Genomic DNA, 18,619 nt, shown 5'->3' with positions numbered 1-18,619 from the left:
TCTGAGATCTCTGGTACCACAACAAACAACGGCCGCATTCCCACTTGCACATAAATCACTTTGCGATCGGAATCGATGGATCGGTTCAGCAGCGGAGCGTGGTTCACACTACATTTGCCCCAATCGCATTTTCTTGCTGCACAATAAATTAGAACAACCCACTTGTGGTTCACATTGATGAATGAATCGAGGCAAAATGGACCCGCACCAGCTGGCCAAAGGGCAAACATATAATTTATAATCGCCTTAGGTTCGGCATAAGTCGGAAATGATTTGAAGGCACACAGCAACATTAGTAAGCCACCTTGAGTCCCAGTTAGGGGAGAGAGGTGAGATATAAATTCATAAAAAGGAATGAATGGGGAGGTCTTTGTAGCTGAGTACCATCACTTTTAGAAACGTACTCTGTGTGTGCTCAGATAAGTTCTTGCCTATACTTCTATGACTTAGCATCTCTCACTAAAAGTAAGTTCTGGGGTTCATGTGAGCATGAATTCATGTGAGCAAATCTCTTTAGCCCGGGAATTAAATATGGAGCTTGTTAGAAGGCAATGATATGACAGCTGCTTATAAACTGGGAGTCGCAAGCAGGGATAGAAGGAGGAAAACCGAGAAGCCAAGCACAACTGGGCAGTGTAGGGTTCCATCATGTATCCCATCCCCTACATTTCTATTTGGCAGCATTAGCGGATGCGGTTTTAATTCTCATGCAATTGCCACATTAGAGGTCAGCAAGGTCCCTTGGCGAGAGATCTGAGATCCGTTGCATTTCTTTCCTTCTGCATCCATGAGGCTTCTAGCATCAAATGCCGGTCATTAATGCTGACAGAAAGGGAGTCAAAAGTGAGGAACAGAACAAGGAATGTGAAATGTTTGGAAACCCCAGGTTCTAAAACAAATCTCTTTTTTAAAAGCTTAAAGAGAGAATCTAACTACCCCCAAAACAGTTCCAGGAGGTCTGAGTACACTCTCCGTTGGAAAAGAAAAACATTTGGTCAAGTCCAGCAGGATAACAAGTTCAGAAATCCAAGCTTTGGCAATTATTTGTTTTGGCTGTGTGCTTTAAAGTCATTTATGACTTATGGAGACCCTCAGGCCAAGCTATCATGGGGTTTTCTTGGCAAGCTTTGTTCAGAGGAGGCTTGCCATTGCCTTCCCCTGAGGCTGAGAGCGTGTGATGTGACGCACCCAAGGTCACCCACTGGGTTTCACAGCCGACCACGGATTCGAACCCTGGACGCCAGATTCGTAGTCCAACATTCAAACCACTACACCAAACTGGCTCTCATCCCTATCTAAAGTCCAAGCGTTTTACTTTCATTAATAGCACCCGGAGCACAACAAGACAGGAGATTAATCATACAAGCCTGTAATGGCCTCCTGGCCCACCACAAACTGGACTCTGGCCCAGGAAGAAAAGAGGAGAGCGAAAAGGTAGAGAGCTCTACTGGTATTTATCCCTGGGATGAAAAGGACAAAAAGGGCAAAATGATACCCTTTACCTGCAGAAGCTGGCCAGGCAGCTCCATCCCTTGCCCTGTCTTCAGCTCCCTTTGTGTTGCTTCTTTTTATTCACCAAGAGACCGAACGGCAAAGCTGAAATCATTTTTTGTTTCTTAAAAGCCACATTAAAAGAGAGGGTAAAGCTTGGACACTTGCTCCAAGACCTCACAATTGTTGGTTTGGCTGGTTTTGGGGAAGGCTGGGCTTGAATCAAGCGCCTGTTCTTGTCCACCCACTCGTTGCAATCATCTCTATTTGAAATATGAAATCCATCCCCGTGATCTCAGGTCATAACACAGCATGAGAAGGCGCTGTGTGGGAGGACCGAGGCCAGAAAGTTGGCAGACAATCAACACCCAGCAATAACTGCAGACTGTTGGTTTTTTACATGAGCCCCAGTCCTGTGTTTTCCACCACACAAGGCCAGTCTTGCAGATGGACGTTTGAGTGCCCTGACCCCAAATGTTGCTGCTAGCAAGGCGCAGATGCGCGCCCACCTCTAAAACAAGTGTGCATAGACTTCTCCGTTGTGGGATCCATGCTGGGGGTTGAACCTAGATGAGCCTTGTGCTCCTTTGCTGCTCTTGCTGTGCGCCTTCGAGTTGTTTCCGACTTATGGCAACCCTGTTGTGGGGTTTTCTCGGCCAATGTCTTCAGGAGGAGTTTGCCATTACTATCCTCTGAGGCTGAGAGGGTATGACTCAATGGGGTTGCATGCACAAGCCAGCATTCAAACCCTGGTCTCCAGAGTCATAGTTCAATGCTCAAACCACTCTGCCATGCTGGTTCTTGTGTACCTTTCTTAGGACTTTATCGCACGGGGGAAATCGGGGGTTTAAACAGCAAAAATCGTGTGAAAAATGCACAATCGCCATTAACATTTTCACATAATGTCGCCGATTAAAATGCCATTATCCCAGGATTAAAACAGGCAATAAACAGCAACAAATCATTTGTGTGGAAATCCCGTGAATGATTTGTTGCTGTTTATTGTCTGTTTATTCCCGGGATAATGGCCCTTTAATTGCAATGTGTGTGAAAATGTTAAATCGTGATTGTGCGATTTTCACACAGTTTTCACTGTTTAAACCCCTGATTTTCCCCGTGTGATAAAGTCCTTACTCTACAATTCAGTGTTACTAAGGATCTTGAGGTCAACCATCATATCCCCACTGAAGGAACCCACTTTGGGAGCTGAGACAGAGCGTGGCCAAGCTAGGATTCCTTACCAGCAATTTGGGAACTGTAGTCCAAAACGTTTATTTTTCCAAATTCTTGAAACCAAAAGCCACAGAATTGAGGAGGTTCCTGGAACAATGTCGATGTTATCAGCTCTAGATTTGACTTATTCTCCCCCAGTCTATCCTTTGTTCAGCTGGATCTTCTGGTGTGGGACCCAGGATGGGCAACTGTGGATGTCCAGATATTGTTGGCCAACAATACTCATCCGGAGCCAGAATGGTATTGTGGTTTGAGTGCTGGACTACAGCTCTGGAGACCGGGGTTTTATTCCCAGCTTGGCCATCAAACCCATGGGGTGACGTTGGGCAAGTCACATACTCTCAGCCTCTCTGAGCAAAAAAACCCCATGATAGGTTCATCTAAGGATTGCCATAAGTTGGATATGACTTTGAAGGCACACAGTGACAACAGGCCTGGCCACCATAGTTAATAGTAAGGTGTTATGGGAATTGCAGTCCAGTATCATTTGCATGACTAGCCACAGTTGTCCACATCTGAGTGGGACCTTTCCTCAATACCTGTTCCTTCTTTAGATCCTGCCAATTTAAACCCTGCCAGCCTTAACCTTATGCATTGCCTTGAATCCCATTCTGGGAGAAAAGCATGAGATAAAGTCAATAAATAAATAAGTGCAACTATACTAGAGCCAGTGTGGTGTAATGGAGCACTGGACTAGGCTTCTGGAGACCAGGGTTCGGATCCCTGCTCAACCACAGAAATCTACTGAGAGATGTTGGATGGGTTACACTCTCTCAGCCCCAGGAAATCCCCTGTTATCCTGTGAAATCGCTTTAGCGTGGCAATAAATCAGAAATGACTTGAAGATACATGGCAACAACAAAACCTATACTGAACTATTTGATGCTCCTTTAACTGTCGTGGGATCCAGCCAATGAAATCCCGGGATCTGGAGTTTGGCAGCAGACCCAGAATTCTCTGCTGGAGAGCTCTAGTGTTCTATGGCTCAGGGAAGGGCAGTGATTCTCTCCAGTCCTAAACACTTCACCAGACTAGGCAGGAAGATCCCTGATGGCTCTGTTCCTCCAAAAAGGAGGAGGAGGAGAGAGAAACCAATATCATTATACACGGAGACATTTCGTTTTGCTTTCTTTTGATCGATAGTTGGTATTTTCCAAGAAAGGAAGAGAATAACAGCACTTAATAATTTATATTGTTCTTTCAATTTCATAAGCACTTTATAATCGTTATGCCATCAGGCATCACCAGCGATGCTAAAAGACAGGTCGACATTATTCCCATTTTCATGGCAAGGCCCTGAGGCTCAGAAAGCCAACAGGTTTGAGCTGTTCAAATCTACTCAAACCTCTCCTGTTCTTCAAAAATTCTCAAAGATAAAAACAGCCTCTGAGATTACGTCTATATATTCCTTGGATGAAATTAATCTGGCCCTAGAGATTCATCTCCAGGGCCTGAGATTCCATCCACACCCTTGCATTCCATCCACACTCTTGAAGACCAACCAAGGGCAAAGTACTACACCGAGTCTGTTAGAGACAAGACGGTAGCAGACCCAGTTGTGTACAGAAGCTTACCAGCCAGTTACAATTCTCAGAGTCAGGCAGTCCAAGGCAGTAAGGCAGTAGGATACAACAAGAATGCCAAGGAGGCACTCTAAGAGAGTGTCAATTTATGGTCCAAGGTTCTTTGGAAACATGGGCCAGGAATCAAGAGACAAGAATGTTGCTTCTTCATGAATGGTCGGTTGTCAGCAACAACCTCCCGAGGGAGCCCCAAGCATCTCAAATCCTCCCTGCAATCTACTTTTAATTACGGTAGGTATTACTGGGTCCATATCTTTGTGTTGTAGCTAGTGAGGAGTGTCACTGGACTGATGCTTACTGTTCGACTCAAGTGCTGGCATGTCCCTCTGTCCTTCTGTTTCACTCTCTGTGTCAGAGTCTCAACCTAGTTCCTGGTGACAAGGCACGGCAAGCTTCCTATTTCATACATCTGGACTTCAAGACTGGATTAGAGCATAATAGCCTTCAGTCTCATCTCAGATTTTGTCAGGCCACGTTGCTCATATGTGACTCTGTTGCAAGCCTGATTAAACATGACAGCTGTATGAAATGTCTCTGCCGCAACTCCAACATCATTTCTCCGCTCTGGTTAGAGCTTCTTTTTATTTCCTGGACTGATCCAACCAATGCAGTGTGCATAACAACATTACAGTGCTTGTGCAGCCAATAAGGACTTCACTACATGACAACATCGCAGCAACGCTGAGGGCAAGCAAAGTCAATTGAGACTGATGGCAATGTTTCCTGGAATGGTCGCACTAGCGATCCCTCCCAGTCGAAAACACTTCCATGAACTTTGAATGTGATCTTCAAAAATCAGTGAAAGAAAGCATGTTTTGCTGCCACCAAAAACATTCATGGAAAGCATCCCAGCATTGGCTTAGCCATCGCCATTTCCAATCCAGGTTATCATTAGTTGACTTGGCCAATTCAATCCAGTGCAGGAATGCCAAGGGAAAAGGATGGATGATCTCAGAACATAAGTTAAATTCATCTTTTCCATTGTTAAAACATGTAAGGCTGTGATATCTGTACTTGTGTAACACTTACGGTAGCTCTGCCCAATGGCTTTTAACACCTTGGATGTTTTTATAGATGCTAATTAATATTTATATCTCATGCGATGCATCATTTCGATTTATGTCTTAATAACAAAGATAGTAGTAAATTGTGTGTGTGTGTGTGTATTTAAGAACTCGTGCAAATATTTATCTTTGTTTTTATTATCATGCTGCTTTTCAACAATTAATACCTTTATCAATTGCTTTTTAACAATTAACAAATGTATAAATTGTATGTTATAAATGATATGTTCTAAATCATATGTTTTATAAAGCTATTTTAATATGTGCTTAATGTGTTGCCTAATGGTCTGTGGACTGTAATAAAAGGCTATTGTTGTTGTTAAGAGCTGCACTGGATCAGATCAAAGGTCCATAATTTAAGTGGCAAAAGGCAATGTTTTCTTTTTTCTCTTGCAGGGAAAGGAGTTGCTGTGTTTTTTCCAGCTGTGCTATTTGAGGCAGCCAAGGAAAGCAACTGTAGCATCCTCTGGTGCCACAACAAACTACAGTGCCAATTATTCCATTGCCATGGCAGTGAAAGTGGAGTCAAACTGGATTATTCCTGGAGTGCGGATGCACTCAGGATGACACAGAAATTGTCCTGTCCATAATCAAGACAGCTAGTCTCTTGCTTTGTTTCCCAAATGGCAGTCATACAGAAACAGCTTGTTTTACATTATGTGGGCATAAGAAGAGTGGCACTGGGTCACTCCAAAGACCTTTTTAATCGAGCATTCTGTAGCTGCAGCTTCCAACCGGAAGCCCCTATGCCAAAGGCTACAAGTTGGGTATGCAGAGCACTGGTGGCCTGAAATTTAAAGGAGTTATCCTTGTGCCACTGAACACTGTTCCCCAAATAGGCCCAACACCTTGGAAAGCTCCTTTAAGTTTGGATTAGATCCCAGAGCGGAATTACTACCCCACTGACATGGGATCCACCGGCTGCTACTGCAGTAGCGTTAATGGGCAGTGAAAAGGTGTAGCCTTGCCAGGCAGAGTGGAAGGAGAGTCCACACACCCCTGTGTCCTTCTATGCCACGTTCCTCTGCCGCCCGGGAATAGCCAACCTGAGCTGCAACAGCTTGCATGGCCATATGTTTATGATGCCACAGTTTCGTCACTGCCGGCTGGCATGCTGGGCTAGGCACACTTCCCAGGCTCCCCTCTGGAGGGAAGGAGGGGTATGCTGGACAAGCATGAAGGTTGACCCTCAGAATTGCAAAGCCCACAGTCAAAGCAACACACATATTCCAAGTGTGGGCCCATCCCTAGAATGTATGATTTCACAGAGTACGCTAACAGATAAGAGATAGAGGCTTTCAGGACCTTCTGCCAGGGCCATCTAATGCCATTGTGCATATGCACACACATATCACACTGTCTGTTTCTAACTGTAGGAACAACACCTCATTTAGTTTGGCCTTTTCCCATTTCTTTGATGCTTCTACCGCCATTATGAATCCCTGCATTCAGTCTTGCCTGTTCAGTTGTGGGCTGGTGCTGTAATGTGATGCGTTCCCAGGTTTCACCCACAATTTCTTTCATCCTGGAACTGATCGTATCTGAAACTTTGTTCCTTGTCTCTCCTCTGGTGGGGTAGTTTATTCTAACTGCTGTGTGTATATATGTGTATACACACACATACACATACACATACACACTTATATAAAATCACAAGGAGCTGTTTTCTTTTAAGGACTTTATCACACCACCCTGCTGTCCCACCACAACCGTGCTGGTTTCAGTATGGAAGCATACAGACTTGGCACCATTTACTGTCATATTTTTACCCACCCTACGGTGGGTTGCACTTTGGCAATCCATGGTCAGGTGATCTGTTTTCCATACTGCCAAACGCTGCCTTCCAAGAGGAAGCAGGGAATAAGTGATTATGCTGCCAACTACTTCCAAGTGTGAATATGCACACAGCAGCTGGTTTTGGGAAGGTGCTGGAAGCTGTGATCGCTGCTCCTCCATGCTTGTGAAGTGTGGGGCTGCTGTGTGCACATTCACAAAGCAGCACCAGGCTTTGGGAGGAAGAAGTGGGGGACAAGTGATCAGGGCTGTCAACCACCTCCTGAAGCCAGCTACTGTCTGAATCCACACACAGCAGCTGGCTTTAGGCAGGTGTTGGTGGCAGTGATCACTGCAAGGCGGAGGGGGAGAGGAGCACAATCATGCCGTTTCACATCACATAAGAGCCTGAGAAGTGGAACCGCCATGAAAGAAGGGACCTATTGCACAAAGGCAGTAATGGAGTAGCAGTGAGACTGAGAGCCTATTGAGAGGCTTTCCCCGTAAATGAAAAGGTGCACTACAGTAATGAATGGAATGCAAGGCAGCAGCAGGATGGATGTGATGTAGCATGATATGTATCAGCTAGAGATGCTTTTATCCTGTTAGAATTCTTCTTCTATAGCTTCATGTGATAAACTCCTCAGGAAGACCAATACTCCATCAGAATCTCAGAAGTGGGCCTGCTAATCCTATGCTTCCTAACAAGATGCCTACAAAGAAACCCACAAAGAGGTATGTGCACAGCCACAGCATCTCATGCGCCCAGCAATTGATGTGAAGATGCATCCTGCCTTTGATATAGTCACCCTTCTTAGTGGCCACTGATAGCCTTATCCAGCATGATTCTCTCTAATCCCTGTTTAAAACCATCCAAGTTGGCATCCATCATTGCTTCTTGTGGAAACGAAGGGCACAATTTAACAATGTTCAGTGTTTCTTACTCTCACTAGAACCTCCCATTTCATGCCCAAAATTATTCAAAATATTGTGTACCTTGGGGCTTATGTGTATAAGGTGTGCAAACGAAATATACATTTCACGTTTAGACTTGGATCCCATCTCCAAGATCTTTCATTAGGTATATACAACTATTCCATAATCTGAACAACTCTGAAATCCCAAAGCATTGGTCCCAAGCATTTCGGATAAGAGAGACTCAACCTGAAGTAGGGCTGGCCCTACACAACACATACACACACACAGCTAGTCTTTTGCTATTTGGCCATCCAGATGCAGCACTCTTGTGGTTTTGACCTCACACAAGGAGGGACAAAAACTAATTGCTGGAATGGATCGGTGGAGCTTTGCCTCTTTTCCTGGCTGTGAACTGCTGTGCCGTAGGATTAGACATTAATGCTTGACATGCCCGTAAGCAGTCCCTTCAACAAGGAAAAAGACCTTCAGCCGGTTGAAAAGTTTCTCATCAAAGGGGATGGATTTGGCACTTAATCCCCGAGCGACTCATTTGGGCATCATCTCCAGAATTATTTTGTTATCAGGGGCTCTGATGGAGAATGGTTGCTCACTATCAGGGACTGGAGCCCAGTTTTACCTACAACTCACGCTGGGTGCATCTACATTGTAGAAACAATGCAATTTAACGCCACCTTAAGTGCTACAGTGGCATCGTCTGGAAACGGGATTTGTAGTTTTACAAGGCTTTTAGACTTCTCTTGTAATGAATGGTGGTGCATCACAAAACCACAGATCCTAGGATTCTGTAGGATGATGCCATGGCAATTAAAGCAGTGTCAAACTGCATTGTTTCTGCAATGTAGATCCACCTCAGAGACCATTGCTAGCCCCAGCAATTCTTCCAGAGCCCCCACAGCTATCTCCTTTCCTTGGAAGAGAAGGCTGGGTGAGCCACATAGTGTGTTGTCGCTACCAGCACCAGCAGCCTGCCATCCTCAGGTGTGATACTAATCTAGTTGTCAGTCTAAAGATAGCTGGCCTGTATATGATATGGGTGCCATTTGGTCTCTGGCAGCAGATATCTTCTGCCTGCCCATGCGATGGCATGAACAAATACAGCTAAATAGAAAACAGGGGGCATTTTGCAAACTGTCCTACCTCGCAGGACTGGAAGGGCAGTTTTCCATTTGCCATAAGAGATTAGAAGATCTGTGACATAACCTACCCCCTGTCCTCACAAAGTGTCTTCTGTTCGTGTAAAAGGGTGCTAATTTCTTTGTTTCCATGTTCTTCAACCCCTGAAAAAGTACCAGCTGTATTTTAATAGAGAGCCAGAGTGGTGTGGTGGTTTGCATGTAGGTCTAAGACTCTGGAGAACAGGGTTGAAATTTGGACTCGGTCCTGGAAACCCATTGGATGACCTTGGGTGAGTCACACACTCTCAGCTGCAGAAATCCCTGTGATAGGGTTGCCTTAGGGTTGCCATAAATCGGAAATGACTTGAAGGCACACAGCAACAATAATAGTTTGACAGTTGTGGTTTTTAATATTCGTATCCTTTCTTTCCTCTAGTTAGCTCAAAACAGTGTACATGAGTCCTCTCGTCCCCATTTTGTCTTCACACCAACCTTGTAAGGATTCAAAGATATAGCCATGTCAGCCTGTGGAATCAGTATGCAGAGAGATCTTGTAGCACTTTTGAGACTAATGGAAAGAAAGAAGTTAGCACCATAAGCTTTCATGGACTTAAGTCGATTTCCTGTACTGTCGATATGGATCAATGCAGGGGATGTCTCCAAATGTATCTGAGGAAGTAGACTTAAGTCTATGAAAGCTCTTGCTGCCAACTTCTTTCCTTCAGTTAGTGTCAAAGGTGCTACAAGATCTCTCTACAACTTTGTAAGGTAGATGACATAAGTCACTCTCTTATTTTCACCCCGATGAATTTCATGACAGAGTGAGGACTTGAATCTGGATCTCCCAAGTTTTAGTGCTCCAGTCACTATGCCACATTGGGAAGGAAAAGGGGATGCTCTTCATCCAGAGTGCAAAATTCAGCCAAAGAAACTGCTCCTGTACAATGACAACAGGGGCAGTGCATAGCCTATCAACCCAAATGCAAGCATTTTAAATGATATAGACCAGGAATAGGAAGTCTAGCATGACCTACGGTACTTAAAAATAAATTAATGATAGGCCAACAACTTGTGTTACATTTATACATCAAGGGGAGATAATGACAGTCTCTTCATAGACAGGTTATTATTATGATAAAGGATCTCGGGTTGATAATATCACATAAGCACATTTATAAAATGCCCAGCCTCAGACCTATGGTGCCCAGCTGTCAGAATCCCCTTCAGAGGAACATCAGAAATTGGTCAGTGATCCGCAGGCGGAATAAGATCAACCTTCTGTCCCCGTACCACGACACTCCTGGATTTTCTCCGTCCATTAAGTCTCATGCTGTTTCCAGTGACTAAAGTAAGGGTGCGTGGTATTTTTAAGAAATATCAACACCTCTCTAAAGTGAATTTCAAGAATGGTTCACACTCCGGTTTTTAGCAAGAGAGGTGTGGACAGTACAAATATAGTCTCAGCATTCATTTTTCTTCTTTGGGTGTTGGCGGAGTTGCCATGTTTTCCTGTAACCTGCTCCTGTGCTTTGATGACACCCCAACATAGAGAGAAATAAGCAAGGAATGTCCCTTTCAACCTGCTGCTGACCCACCATGCTTTACAGCCAGGTCAGGAGAAGAGACGCCTCTACAATTTCTGTTTAAAGCACAGGAGGAGCAGGGCCAGTTTTTACAAAAGCCCTCCACCAAACCCAAAAGCAAGTGTAGGATAGATGGGGAACTGTTTGAACCATGTCAGCATGCAAAGTTAGGTGTGTGCTTGTAGAGTTTGGGAAAGTGGTTCAGTCTCCAGTGCCTCCTATTCAATGGCCAGGATTACGTAGAAGATGCCTGTCAGAGATCGGGAAAGCTGCTGGTATTTTTTGGGCACAGTGCTGGGCTACATGGGTAAGATCTTAGAAAGGTGATCCCACCCCCAGCTGGGGGATTCTGGGAGTTGCGGTGCAAGGCCTAAATCCCATTGTTAAGATCAACTAGGTGGGAAAATCATTACATGAATAAGAACTCAGTAAATCAGTGCTTCAGTAAATTCAGCTGATTCAATGAGCCTATAGTTTTTTATGGGGTTTTCAGGCTATGTGGCCATGTTCTTGAAGAGTTTATTCCTGACGTTTCACCAGCATCTGTGGCTGGCATCTACTTTAGTGGGGACTAAGAACTGGATTAACAACCTCCAGCTAACTTTTCCAGGATCTGAATCTAGTGTGGTATAAGTCCACTCCATATGTTTATCTAACTAGATCAAAGGCAACAGCACAAGATGATTCTGTGCCCCATATTGCTTCTCTTTTGGGAGGTGACTCCTCCTGTCTTGGCCCCCAAAATCCTGTGGTTAGCACTGAGTTTAAGTTGAACTGTCCCACAGAAGGAGCATGGATAGACAAATGGGACCCTATGGCTGCATTTTCTCCAGCAGGCTTAGAAGGACTAACTCTCTGGGGTGCAACTTCCCAAACTTGGGGAGAAACCTGAAAGTAAAGCCATAAAGTGAACCAATGTCTTTGTGTGAGGGGCCATAGCTCAATGGGGAGCCCCAGCTTTGCATGCAGACAGTCCCAGTTTCAATCCGCAGCTTTTCTGGACTGGGCTGCCAAAAACTCTAGAAAGGTCCCACCAAGAAGAGTTGACAATACCCAGTTGATGGTCTAGACTCTAACTCAATAGTAGGCAACTTCTAGCATTTCGACTTAAACCAGCCCTTTATTGAGAAACACAAGACTGATATCTTTTTGGGAAAATGCTCAGTGAGATCTCAATTTCAGATACTGGCACCCATTTCAAAGCATAGATGATGGAAAAGATTTCTGGTTGGAGATCCGAGAGAACTAACCACTCCCAATGAAAAACAGACAGTATTGTGCTTGGGGATAAAGAGTTCCTATAAATCATTCCCATGTTTTCCATTACTTGCCCATATGGAAGGTTTGATTCAATGCAGAACCTTCATAGAACCTATTTGCAAAGCTTGGGACACGAGAAAGAAGAATAAACAGTATACCTGAGCATGTACAAAGAGTTTCCTCCACCACTCCAGTCATCACAACCCATGTCCTCACGTCCTGGGCATGGATTAAGCTTCCAGCTGGGGGAAGCATCATTTTAATTCATATTTGAGTCTTAATATCTCTCTTCATGAATGCTGGATGGTCTTGGCCAGGTTTTCCCCAATCTGTTTTGGATTTCAACTCCCATAAAGCCCAGACTGCTTGGCCATTGGCGGAGCTAATGGGAATTGGAGTCCAAAGCTCCTTAGGGCACAAGTTTGCAGAAAGCTGCATCTGAGGAAGTAGACTGAAGTCTATGAAAGCTCATGCTGCCAATTTCTTTCTTTCAGTTAGTCTCAAAGGCATTACAAGATTTCTTTTTATGTGTTCATAGGGACAATAGGAGAACTGGGCTGGGAAGTCTTTTGACCCACCTGTTCAGTTGCAAAGGCTGCAGCTCCTCCTTTTGGAAACAGGAAAAGCAGAAGGAATCCATCTCCTCAAGGATGCCAGGAAGGGGGCGAACCCGGCTGTGCCACTCCTGCTGGCCAGCGCTGCTAGCATCTTTTTGGGCACCGGATGGGGTCGCCCCCAGCTCTCCTGATGGCCCAGCTGCCCAGATCAAGCATCTCACACCTTGATCCTCTCTCCAGTCACCGGCCTCCCTTTCCAACATGCAACAGCTCTCAGCATCCCCTGCCAAGGGGCTGCCTACACCGCACACCAAACTAGGAGACTCCAGCGCTGAAGAGACGAAATAGGTTTGGCAGGGGGTGGCTGTGTCCTGAGCAAGGAAACAAACCCTGCCTTGTTAGTTCTGTACTTTAATAGTCTCCTTTGCAGGTTGCAATAGAGTAGAGCTTCTTGTCTTCTCGCATGGGTTTGGTCATTTTCTTTCTGTCTTGAGCAGACAAGTGAATACCTCCCTGGAAGTGTCCTTCAGAAGCAGCGCCATCCCTCTTTGCAGCAATGGGAGAGATCTCTGTAGTTCCCACCTACTCAGAGAAGACCCCTGTTGTTGTCAAACCTTGACACAGTCTTTCACGATGGTTACGGATCCTCAGAGAGTCCTCATCAGCCTGGAGCCAGCCAAAATATCTTGTGGGTTTGATGGAAGACTTTTGCAAAGTAGATGCTTTGTGAGGCCACATTTCCCAAACCTCAGCACATGGTGATCCTCTTCCCAGCGCACCAGGCATCAAGTAGATTTGGCAACCGCAGGCAACAGCTACTGTGGCCCAGCTTCATCCGAAAAGTCTGTCATCCTTCCTGCATAGACAGATTTGTCAAGCCAGGCTTCACACTGGACTAGTCAAGCCATCCTGGGACGGTCCATCCTGAGGAAAGTTTTCTTTTCCATCACCCGGAGGCAGCTGTTGACCTCCTTGAGTGCGGACACACAGCAAGCCTCAGCACTTTGGCTTTCTGGGACAAGAGGATGAGTGGCGGACTGGTGATGACAGTCAACAAGCAAGTAAGCGATGAGAAATATATGTGCATGAGATGGGATTGAGAGAGAGAGAGAGAGAGAAGGATGCCTCCTTGGCAGCAGAGGCTGCGTAGCCAAGGAGTCTTGGAGATGCTCACGCCGGGCCAAGCGCATGCAGCCTGTCTCTCTTGCCCCAGGAATACAAACTTCTGGACCCTGTCGTAGAGGAGACCCACATCCGCAGGGCTTGTCTCGTTGACAGAGCAGCCAGCTCCCTCTGACAGATAAAGCAGCGTGGGTATTAATAGCTCAAGATTCACGCGGAGAGGCTGGAGGGTTAACTCTTCCACTGCCAGCTTTCTGGCCCTGTTGGTCCACATTGAGAGGCTTGTGCACCTTCAGGCTGCCATGGCTAGACTTAGAGATAGGCACTTTCTCAGGGTAAGACTGGTTTCCAAAGGAGGAGGAGGAGGAGGGCAAGATGTACAGTAAGGTTGTCGCATCTTTTGTTTTCTCCTGCTCTGCCTCCTCTCAACCTCCTATTCCTTTTCCTCATCCTCTTCTTCCATATTAAAGTAAAAATAAAAATACCAGGAGGCATTCTCCCTGGCGAAGCAATAATGCAGGAGCATAACCTTGCTAAATTTTTGTGTCTCAGACTAAACCTGGAATAATTTGCAGGGTTTTTTTGTCTTGTTTTACCACAAATTGCTCTCCACACCCCACTTCCAATGTTACACATTTTGAGAATATGCGCTGTGGTTTACTTTGGGCACTTTTTAGAAAACCAGCATACCAATGAGTTAAAGTTAAGCCGCTCAGAGGAGTGTTGGGAAAGCTACTGTGCTTGATCGGGGCCTCTAGCAAATTGTAGTGCAAAAAAGTAACTTTTCCAAGCTCAGACCTTTAGTCCAGTTAGAGCAGTGGTTCTCAACCTTCCTAATGCGGCGACCTTTTAATACAGTTCCTGATGTTGTTTTGAACCCCAACCATAACCCCCACGAATATGGAGGGATGACTGTATGTGTTTTCCAATGGTCTTAGGCGACCCCTGTGAAAATGCCCAGTGCCCCTCATGAGTGTCAAAATGGTCCTGCTTTTGTGGGATTTTTCCTGGATTTCTATTTTCTTTTGCAGAAGCAAAAGGAGGTGCTGCCACCAGCTCCTCCTTTTCCTGGCCTGGCCAGCAGCCCTGCCAAATTCAGAAGGGACTGTTGGGTGGCAACAACACTCCAAACCCACCATGGCAGAAGTGGCTGGGGTAGCCTAGGGGTGACGGCATGAGTTACCACACTGGGGTGACACCAACCCAAGTGTCACCATTGGGATGGCGAGCCCATGAGAAAGCCCTCCTCTGAGGATCTTAAGACTTAGGGGGAGAACAGTTTGTCAGATAGTCTGAACCCAAGCCATGGAGGTTGTGGTGGTGGGCGCCTTCAAGTCGTTTCTGACTTATGGTGACTCTAAGGCAAACCTATCATTGGGCTTTCTTGGCCTGATTTGTTCAGAGGAGCTTTTGCCATTGTTTTCCTCTGAGGCTGAGAGCGTGTGACTTGCCCATGTTCACCCAATGGGTCTCACGGCTGAGCTGGGAATTGAACCTTGGTCTCCAGAGTTGTTCTCCAACACTCAAACCACTGCACCATGCTGGGTGTATAGGACTTTATAAGTGATGGCCAACACTCCGAACTAAGTCCTGAAATGAACCAGTAACCATGAAGCTGTTTCATTGAGTTGGACAATGAATGAGAGTTGAACATAAGGAGCACTGAAAACTGACTCTCCTCACCTGCAGGCATGGAGTCTCTTTTCTGCCACTTTATTCTGTTGCAAATATAAGCAAGATCTTAAAGAAATTTTAAGAACATACAAAATGTCTCTTATACACAGCGTTATAGTGGAAAACAAAGGCTGAAATAACCCGGCTTTCTCTTATTGACAGGGATGATGCTGCCACCCACTTAGCCATGCATCTTCATGCATCCCTCTTCCCTCTAATTTTAGCTGTAGCCGGGGCAAGAGGAGATATTTTCCCAGCACCAATATATTGCTGTGTTCCATTTCGGCTCTAAGAGCCATCATACAGCTCAGCACAGCTATCCCTGTACAAAAAGTATTATGGACAGTTTGATCTTGAATGTGGAATTAAGACCCATTAGCTTAATAGCCACTGGGATTTGGGGAGAAGAACGGAATCATGCTGGTTTTGGTGGGACATGCTGGGCTCAGCTAGTAAACGTGGCAAAAAGCACTTGCAGGGAGTTGAGGGGTACCCCTGAAATTTCCCACAAACTCTGGGTGAGTTTACAATGGCCAAAATGCTCTAGGCTGCACTTGGAGTATTCAGGCTCTAAAGGTGCCTTGAATTCCTGCCCCTTGCCCATTACTTGGGCATTCTGGAGCAATGCTGGTCAGTTGTTTACACATATGTCCTGTTGTGCCACCTGGCACCACTGGCATAAATCACTCCTTCTGAGGTTGAAAATGATGTGCCCTCCATCAATCACATGGCAGGGTGCCTCATTGTGACCTCGGAGGGAGCAACTTGTGCCACCTGCACCTGCATAGGGTGGCACAGGGGGACAATGTCCAGACAGCTCCCAGCATTGCTCCAAAATGCTCCAGATTTTTTAGAAGACCAGGAACAAATTGTTTCTGACTTATGACAACCCTAAGGTGACCCTACTAGCATGGGGTTTTCTTGGCAAGATTTGTTCAGAGGAGGTTTGCCATTGCCTCCCCTGAGGCTGAGAGAGTGCCACTTGCCCAAGATCACCCAGTGGGTTTCATGGCCACGCTGGGACTCAAACTCTGGTCTCCCAGAGTCATAGTCCAACACTTGAACCACCATGCCAAGCTAGCTGTCTCCTTAGGAAAAGGCAGGATATCAATAAAATAAAATACAGTATACACACAAACAAGCGCTAGCAACTGGATAGCATCATATCTGAGGGCACCTGTGAATTAGAGAGCGAGGCTGGGATGTCTGATACTCACTGTTCTGCTCTTCAAGAGAACATCTACAGGGTAGAAGTACAGAGGGTCTTTGTTATCTATTGGGGTTTGGTTCCAGGATCCCTTGTGGATAACAAAATCCATGGATGCTTAAGTCCATTAAATACAATGTCATAGCAAAACGGTGTCCCTTATATGACATGTCAAATCAAGGTTTGCTATTCGGAATGTATGCTGTTCTTTGAATATTTTTAAGCCGTGGGTGGTTGAATCCATGGATAAGGAGGGCTGACTGTAATGCAGTTTGACACCACATAGCTTTGTCAGGCATCAGCACTCTTTGAGCTTGTGAAACTGCATATCCCAGGATTTCACAGGATAGAGCTGCTGCACTTAACGTGGCATCAAACTGCATTATACAGATGTAGATGAAGCCCAAGACAAAGGGCTACTCTGGGACTCAGGAGAGCTACAGGGTGCTTTCTGAAGCAGCCTCCGCTTTCTGCCTAATGTTTGGACTAGCTCTGCCTTGCTTCTTTTAGGGCAGGAGTAGGATGCTGTGGCCCTCCAGATGTACTTTGGCCTACAATCTCTGTCAGTCCTGGCCAGCATAACCAATGGTGAGGAAATGATGGCAGTTACTGTCCAAAAACATCTGGCCACATCTATTTGGAAGCAAGAGTCCTGTTTCAGGCACATGTTTTACCTGCACTTTCAATCCAGTGGAAAGCTTTTTCATGGGTTTATAGAACAATGCTGTTTTGAAGATATGCTATTATTAGTGAGGATCAATAAGCAGTTAATAACAAAGAAAGCAGATTCAATCAGAACAAGTGTTCCTGTGCCCTTTTCACTTCCCTGAGCAGAAAGGTTTCAAAGTCATGCTACTGGGGTTTTTGGCTTCCTTGCGGTGGAATAGAAGACTTATGCTGCCTTTGCAACATTTCCCTTATTTATTTGCAGAAATAGATAGGTGGAGCATAAGGGAAGGCAAAGGGCAAATACTGCACTATAGCAGCCAGTCTGTTTGCTACACCAGCCTTGCATTTAAGCACTAACCTGGTACCGAGAGGTGGAAAGGAATGATGGGCTTTATTGCATGGGGTCCTCTCCTGCAGCAATTCTGCAAAAACTGGGATGGCATTCTTACTTCCCGCACCTTCGATCCCAATCTGGTTTGGCATCGTGTCTTATCACGCTTTCTCCCACAATTGCATTTTGGCAATCCATGGTTGCGTGATCTCTTTTCTGCACTGCCAAATGCCAGCTTTGGGAGGAAGGAGGGAATGAGTGATCATGGCTGCCAACCGCCACCTAAAGCTGGCTGCTGTGTAACTGTGGTCAGTGCTTCCAGGGCAGATTATGCTCTTGCCTTTCACCAGGGGATGGTTCCCCCTTTTATAAGAATTAATGTACAGGACTTACATTGACCCATGGATAAGTTGATCCAAGTTTTTAGAGTCAATTGTTTGATTAACATTTCTAGACTTATACATGAGTATATACAGTTGTCACGACTAATTTCACATTACACTTCAATACCACTTTATCTGCCATGGCTCCATCCTATCAAATTCTGGGGTTTGTAGCTTTATGGGGGTCCTGTGACAGAACAGAAGTTGTGCTTCAACAAACTGCAGATCCCAGGACTCTGTAGGATGCAGCCGTGGCCATTAAAATAGTGTCGAAGTGCTATAAAGAGATGAGAATTCACACCTGCCAGCCAGAAAGAGATGGGGGGGGGGATACTTATATGGTTTGTTTAGGTCCAGAGGATACAAAAACACTTAAGATTTATTTATCATGTGTGCATCCCACTTTAGCTACTCAGGCCAGGACACTTTGGATCTTAAAACTATTGAGAGAGATAATCCATGATTTCCATGCACATCATCTACTCTGGACCTCAGTGAGATCAAAAGAAAAGCAGGTGAAAAACACATAAATATATTTAGATTGCTCTGGGAAAATGCAGTTCCAGGTTACACAACACACTTACTGCAAACCTGAAAGTTTCACAGAGTTCATCAGCCTCAAGGCTGGTGCTGTG

At 45.4% G+C, this 18,619-nt stretch overlaps 1 protein-coding gene across 1 annotated transcript in view; it reads right to left on the bottom strand.

Annotated features, from left to right (window-relative positions):
- Positions 1 to 13,805, bottom strand: part of LOC149306315 (serine/threonine-protein kinase SBK1-like) — a 72,957-nt gene extending 59,152 nt beyond the window's left edge. The window contains exon 1 of the mRNA XM_089540047.1: positions 12,620 to 13,805. Within this exon, the coding sequence (XP_089396173.1) occupies positions 12,620 to 12,861 (242 nt within the window). The 5' untranslated portion in view covers positions 12,862 to 13,805. The remainder of the gene's footprint in view (positions 1 to 12,619) is intronic.
- Positions 13,806 to 18,619: the final 4,814 nt, after the last annotated feature.

Source organism: Sceloporus occidentalis, unplaced genomic scaffold (genome assembly GCF_023333645.1).
Source record: "Sceloporus occidentalis isolate IW3139 unplaced genomic scaffold, rSceOcc1.0.p SCAF_10, whole genome shotgun sequence".
Lineage (NCBI taxonomy): Eukaryota > Metazoa > Chordata > Lepidosauria > Squamata > Phrynosomatidae > Sceloporus > Sceloporus occidentalis.
The sequence above is the reverse complement of the archived record's forward strand: the minus strand, read 5'-3'. Positions and strand labels throughout refer to the sequence as shown.